General features: G+C 34.3%; 1 protein-coding gene across 1 annotated transcript; it reads left to right on the top strand.

Moving 5' to 3' along the window:
• The first annotated feature begins 323 nt into the window (after positions 1 to 323).
• On the top strand, positions 324 to 2,328 carry LOC113079737 (ADP-ribosylation factor-like protein 4C). Its single transcript, XM_026251939.1, has one exon. It carries the CDS (start codon positions 965 to 967, stop codon positions 1,541 to 1,543), a length of 579 nt encoding a protein of 192 aa, XP_026107724.1. The 5' UTR covers positions 324 to 964; the 3' UTR covers positions 1,544 to 2,328.
• The last annotated feature ends 5,272 nt before the right edge of the window (positions 2,329 to 7,600 follow it).

Genomic DNA, 7,600 nt, shown 5'->3' with positions numbered 1-7,600 from the left:
TTGTTGTTTTTGATTGCTTCTATTGTCCTCATTTGTAAGTCACTTTGGATAAAAGCGTCTGCTAAATGACTAAATGTAAATGTAAAATAAATAAAAATAAATAATGCGTCACAATTTTTTAAATCATAATTACAAACATATGAATCTGAAACTTAAAATTAAATATTAGTAATTTTATAAAATGCAAACTAGTATTTTTTATATATATATATATATATATATATATATATTAGTTTAAATATATAAAAGCTTAAGCATTTAAGTTTTTTTGTTTTTGTTTTTTAGTCTCGTGATGTGCTCGCGGTGGCTTTGCATGAGGTGTTGTGAAGTGAGTTTATGAACTGGTGTCTCCATGCTTCTTCTTCCCTGTGTGGGAGGAGTTCACACAGATTTGTATTCCTCATGCACACGCACAGACAGCAGCAGCAGCAGCGGCAGCGCTTCAGTTTGAGGCAGAGCACAGCGGGGGAAACCTCCATCTACTCTCACTGACGGCTTGTTTTTATCACCACTGAGGAAACGCCTCGCTCCTTGACCTTACTGTCTCTGATTTATGCTGCGTGGGGACGAAATCTGATCGGGCTCTTCGGAAAACATACAGTGGAGACAAACGCTGGTCTGCAGTCTGCAGCACAACACATCATCTGAAAACCGGAGGAGAACCCAACGCCCTTCCCAGACTGACCATGCATGGGATGATGTGTAATGGAGATCAAAGAATGCTGGTATGGTTTCGCGTGGATAAGTATGGACCATTGACACATTGAGGTGCCTCTCCTGTGCATGTTTTTTGGATCGCTTTACGGGATCATAACCTGGTGGTTTTCCTTCAGTCTCCAAGCCATCGAGTTTGAAAGCTAAATAACCAATGAATCGGGAGCCTGGAAGCCTCGAGCTGGTCTTCACATGCTTGTAGAATCAAGGTTGCTATGTGATTTATTGATCGGCATACATTCGTCATAAAATGGGGAACGGTTTCTCCAACATTGCTGCGTTCCAGTCCCTGCACATTGTGATGCTGGGATTGGATTCGGCCGGTAAAACCACTGTACTGTATCGGTTAAAGTTCAACGAATTCGTCAACACCGTCCCAACCATCGGCTTCAACACCGAGAAGATCAGACTCAGCAATGGCACCGCCAAAGGCATCAGCTGTCACTTCTGGGACGTCGGTGGCCAGGAGAAGCTGAGACCCCTGTGGAAATCCTACAGCCGCTGTACGGACGGTATTATTTACGTGGTGGACTCCGTAGACGTCGACCGACTCGAGGAAGCCAAGACGGAGCTGCATAAAGTCACCAAATTCGCGGAGAATCAAGGAACTCCTCTGCTGGTGATCGCCAATAAGCAGGACCTCCCTAAATCCCTGACGGTCACCGAGATCGAGAAACACCTGGCCCTCCATGAACTGAGTCCCTCCACCACGTACCACGTCCAGCCGGCCTGCGCCATCATCGGCGAGGGTCTCCATGAAGGGATGGACAAACTATATGAGATGATCGTCAAACGAAGGAAATCTCTTAAACAGAAGAAGAAGCGATAGACAATTACGGATTTGCAGAGACTTTAAAGGGATAGTTCACCCAACTCCGTCATCGTTTACTCACCTCATGTTGTCTCAAACCTGTGCGACTCACCTTCTTCTGTTTTTGTCCGTACAATGAAGGTCAGTGGGGTCCAGAACTGTGTGGACACCACTGACTTTCACTGAACGAAATCAGGGGAAAAAATACAATAAAATCATCTTTTTGTGTATTGTAGAAAAAGGAAAGTTGTACAGGTTTGGGATGACATGAAGGTGAGTGGATGATGACAGAATTGCCATTTTTGGGTAAACTAAATGTTGCCATTAAAGACATGATGGGGTTTGCCCTAGGGTGTGCAGGATTTGGTAACACTTCACAGTAACTTTCAATAATATCAAAATGCTCAATAGATCATTAATCAATGTTCATTTATAGTGTCTGAAACATTCATACATATTAATGTTTGAATCTACATGAGCTCTTGATCTGTTCAAAAAGGTAGCTTAAATAAAAAGACTAAATAAATGATAAAGAGTAAATTAAAGTAATATTTGCTTGTTTTGCAACATAGCAACTTTGCCTCAACCAATAGCATGACTGCTACGGAAACCAATCTTTATTTCAGCGATTCGGTTTTGGTGCTGCTTTTTGCGCAGAAATTACAAATTTTAAGCATGTTTCTTATTGAAGTTATTCTTGAAAGTTACTATTAAGTGTTACTGTGGATGGAAAAAAGTGCTTAAATAATATGCTTACATAGAACCAAAAACGTAAATAGCAAAAAAAAAAAAAAAAAAAAAAACAGAGAACTAGTCAATAATTTAAAATGCATTACAGTAAAAAAAAAAAAATGGGCCGGACCCATGTTGCTGCTTGAAATGAACTCCATAAATATCAATAATAATCGTTAGCCTGTGCTTTTAAGAAACCCTGTATGAAGATTACTTTTGTTATGAAATCATTCCTTAAACTGAATGCCCACAAGCACCTGTATGTGAATTTAAATGATTAAAATGATTATTTTGTACATTCTTATGCTCTTCCTGCTTAATTAGCAGTGCATTTAATCATAAAATTCAGTTTTTCTTTTTAAAATTCAGTGCCGACAGGCCTCGACCATAACCCATGGAAGCTTGTCTCCACCATAGGATAACATAAATAAATAAAACAGAAATGCAGAGTTTTTTTTTTTTTTTCTGAATCTCATATTTTGGACTTTCTCTCAATTCTGAGAAAAAAAGAGCCAGAACTGCAATAAATAACCTCAACATTCAACGAAAAAAAAAAGTAAAAATTACGAGCTCTAAACTTAGATTTCTGGGAAAAGTATAAATTGCGAGATATAAACTCAGAATGTATTTTTTTAAGCCATAATTGCGAGAGGTATACTCAGAATTCCGAGATGTAAAATCTGAATTCTCAAAAAGAAAAAAAAAAGTAACATTTTTGTCAAGTCAAAAAAATTTCAGAGTGTATTTCTTGCAATTCTTCTACTTTTCTTTCTCTTTCTCCTTCTTTTTTTTTTTTTTTTTAGAATTGCGGGGGAGAAAAAATTATGAATTGTGAAGTAAAAATGTTGCAAATGACCTTTTTTACTTATTTATTTATTTTCCCCCATGGCTGAACTGGTCTCCCATAATAACAAGATACATTTGTTTCTCATATAATTGCTACCTTGAACTACAATCAGAGGTTGCTCTATTATGAAACCATGAACTGAAAGGAAGACTATTTATGCACATGATGCCAAAAATATTCAAAATAAATTATACTGAAATACACACAACACGTGTAGCATTTTGTTGGTGTGCAACCTGACCTAAACACTTCAGAAAAGTCCGCATTCAGCATTATCACGGGCGGCGAGCCTGTTTTCTGTAATTAAAGTTGCCGTTCGGTACAACAGCCATCACCCATAATTCCCTGAGCTGTCAGATCTACATGATTTCACAGCGCTGGACGATGTAAATCCCTCTGATTTAACTCCAGGCTGGCCGAGGCCCACACGTGCTCGCGTTTGAGCGTGAAACACTCTCGGCACCGGGATGACTTTTCAGTGCTCAGCGAGATTTTAAATGGATATTAATAGGAGAATTCACCCATTTTGTAATTAGAATAAGCCACAGTAGGCCGGAGAAATCCCTCTGATGGGGGTGTGACTGGGGCGCTACACAACACCTGCTGGGTGGGCATAAACAGATGTGTCCACATGGAAACAAATATCTACTTGTACAAGGCTGTACTGTGGTTTTAATGAGAATACGCTTGATTTTAAAAAAGTTTTAAAGACAATTTTTATTGCAAGATGTCATGCTACACTGTGGTGCTGTTTTTAGAAATGACTTACACTTACAAAAAAAAATGGTGCTGAGCTATTATTTTATGGTTCTAATAAAAGCAAAAAAAACGGAAAAAAAAATAGGATAACATACTTTTTCTTTTCAAATATAAATCTATTAGTAACATTATAAATGTCCTAATATCTTTACAGTCACTTTTGATCGATTCAGTGCATCATTGCTGAATAAAGTATTACTTTTTTAATAGTAGAATATGTTTTTTTATATATATATAATATTTAAAAGTGAATGTTTTCATTTTAATAATGTTTTTCATTTTAATAGCATCAACGTATCCGTTGTACTAATATCCGCAATACTGCCAGTTTCAGTGTATTCATTATCATATAATCAGCCTTGACAAACATAAGACATTTCTTTCAATGAAACGCACATAAATAAAAATGAATAATAAAGTTAATATAATAAACTTTGTGCAAAATTATTTTCATTGTATAAAACCAACCTTAATAGAAGATGATCATGAACTAGACTTTTATTTTGTCTTTTGATCATCCTCATTTGTCATCGACCCATAAACCAATATAGCTGCTTTGTCTGTACTGCTTCATCTCTTTGACAATCACAGTAAGTGTGCGCCATAATTTCAGCCACATTAATTACACATCCTCTAAATAAACCAATGGCCTTACGTGTGAAATTCTGCAAAGGTATCTCACAGGATGAAAGTCTGGCTCTGAATAATCCAAAAACCCACTGAGGTCACTCAAAAGATGATACAGATAATTCATCTCAGCATCCACTTTAAAAAAAAAAAATCCATGCTTTGGGAATGACAGGCTTTTTTTGGAGCAGGTAATGGGGTCCTATAAATAGACACTAATAATTAATGTGGCACCCACTGGAAATCCTGCAAAAGAAATGGGACGCTCAGAGACGATTGAGTGGTTAGTGTTTGACAGTCAAGAGTGTCCCAATGCATTATTTTTTTTTCAGTGAACTTACTGTGAATAAGTCATATTTTGTTTTCTTATCATGCATAAAGGCATGGATTACTCATAATTTTATTTATGGAAATGCAGATAAGGAAATCTCTGTTCCCAAGGAAACTATGTGATATTATCAGTAAACAACACTCAGACAAGACTCACGTCAAGATTGTTGCCAGCAACTGGAAGAGAAAAATAATAAATAAAAATAAACAATGACAGGTATAAAACATTATTTTTATGTATTTTTTTTTTTACCAAGGTAACCTTAGTTCCCAGCATAATATCTACTATTAAAATAAAATCATAATAAATTAATATGGGATCTCCTGACATAAATTATATGTATGTGTATATGTGACATTGTTTGCAAATATTTTATTGCATTGATTATGGTTGAATGTGGCTTTCATGGCTGCAAATGCAATGGAAAAAAAAGTAATTAAATTAAATATATTAAACATACCAATAAGTATTAATGCAAATAAGATTAAACAATTAAAATTTAAAGTTAAAATAAATAAAATTAAAATGTGGCTTTCAGTTATGGCTGCTTAATAAAACCCTCTAAAATAAAATAACACTAAATAAAAGACTTCAAATCAAAATAAAATAACGATTAAAAATAAAAATATTAAATGTATTCTAATAAAATAAAAAACACAATAAAAATACCAAGTAAAAAATAAAAAGGATAACATTTGCAATTAAAAATAAATATATGATATGCAATTATATTGTATTATTCTGTGTTGAAAGAATTAAATATTTATTTTACATGCCAGACAGACTGAAATACATTTGATTGTTCCCACTTTCTTTAATTATATACTACGCACGCTAATATATACAATCACATTGTTGCGTTGAAGGATTTATTGCTATTTGAACTTTCTCCTCCTCATACAACAAGTTATTAAAATGTCATTTGTTACTCTGAACATGCAGCCAGTGTTTTGTTTTACTGTCCGTAATGAGTTGTTTGAGTGATCGCATGCAAATTGTATGTTTTTATGGAGCACAGAAAGTCCTATTTTGAACTCGTAAGAGTTAGACTCAAAACGGCCATGAAGGAGCAGGGAAAATGGTATCTGTGTGTTTGAAAGAAAGAAAAAAAGAATATCTATTTGGGTCATATTGAAGGATTTGTCTATTATTAAACCCAGTTTGCTATCACACAGTTTTCTGTGTGAATCCATAAAGCTTTCAAAACACACCTGGAGAAGCAGCTTCTCAGTCTTTGTGACTGAAATATTTGGGAGTTTGTTACCCGTCGTGACATGCCTTCTCGTGATTGCCGTCTTTTCGTACGACACCTGTTTTTACTGCTCGTTGCTTTCCTCTTTTAATCTCTTTGTAACCCCTTGTTCTCTTCTCCTCCAAGCATTGTCTTTCTTTGTCCGCTCACCCACTTTTAGACTCATTATTTCTGCAGCTAAATAGATTGAAATAAGTGGAGACGTCTATGGTAGCAGAACAGATGCTCTAAGAAACGGGGTAAAGCCCTCTAGAGACCCACACTACAGTGGGTCGCATGGGAAAACTGATGGTTCACTGGTCAAATGAACTTCAATGGGGCCTGCTAGTAGAATAGCCTTCAGCAAATGGGGCATCCATGAATATTGTTCTTTGGTGAGCCGCAGATCCTGTTTTAGTTGTTGCTGATGTTTTTCGAAATTGTAAATAAAGCACAAATTGAATACATTTTTACTTTGTACTTCAACATTTTTACATTGTAAGCCTATTCAACGTGTTACCTGCTGTTTCTTTGTAACTGTTTGTGAAATTTACTAGTGATTTCACAACAACAAATGATATCAATGTTGACCTTATTTATTTAAAGGAATAGTTCACAAACAAACAAAATACAATAATAATAATTAAAAAATAATGTATAATTAAAAATGATAATAAATGATTGAAATACATGTTAATCTAATGATCATTAGAACAATTAATCGACTAATCGTCGATTATTTTACTGATTAATCAGTAGAATTTGATTGATTATTCAGCTCTTGTAATTAGTTAAAATATTGTTATACGTAATAAATAAAAGAAAATCGAATCACTTCAGCTTTGGGAAATAATATTATGTAATTACAATCATTATACAATTCATTTATACAAATAAATATATTTGACACAAAATGAGATGACAGAGAAACCTTCTTATTTAACATTTAATTACTAATATTTAATTACTAAAATTAACTGAATGACACCTCATTCTGCCTAATATCTCCTTTCTTAAGTATATAATATGGATAAGAAACAAAATAAAGGTAAGTGATTAGATGTTTTTTTTTTTTTGGATAAACAATTTTATTCAGAGTATACACTACCAGTCAAACATTTTTGAACACTAACACATTGTTTTTAAAGAAGTTTCTTCTACTCATCAAGCCTGCATGTATTTGATCCAAAGTACAGCAAAAACAGTTACATTTTGAAAGATTGTTTTACTATTTAAAACAACAGTTTTATGGTGTTCCTGTAGCTCAATTGGTAGAGCATTGCATTATCAAGCGCAAGGTTGGGGGTTTGATTCCCCGGGAACATATCATAAGTAAAAAATGTATAGCCTGAATGCACTGTAAGACACTTTGGATAAAAGTGTCTGCTAAATGCATAAATTTAAATGTTTTATATATATACTGTATATATATACAACTTTGTCTAAAAACAAACATAATTAAAACAATATTGACCTTATTTCTTAAAATAAATTGATCAAGAAAAAAAAAAAAAAACTAAACTATTGTATGTTATTATTATTATTATT

The sequence above is a fragment of the Carassius auratus genome, unplaced genomic scaffold, assembly GCF_003368295.1.
Source record: "Carassius auratus strain Wakin unplaced genomic scaffold, ASM336829v1 scaf_tig00029043, whole genome shotgun sequence".
Classification (NCBI taxonomy): domain Eukaryota; kingdom Metazoa; phylum Chordata; class Actinopteri; order Cypriniformes; family Cyprinidae; genus Carassius; species Carassius auratus.
The sequence above is the reverse complement of the archived record's forward strand: the minus strand, read 5'-3'. Positions and strand labels throughout refer to the sequence as shown.

Excerpts from the sequence above, each read along its gene's own strand:
- LOC113079737 (XM_026251939.1), top strand. The coding sequence starts at position 965 with ATGGGGAACGGTTTCTCCAACATTGCTGCGTTCCAGTCCCTGCACATT.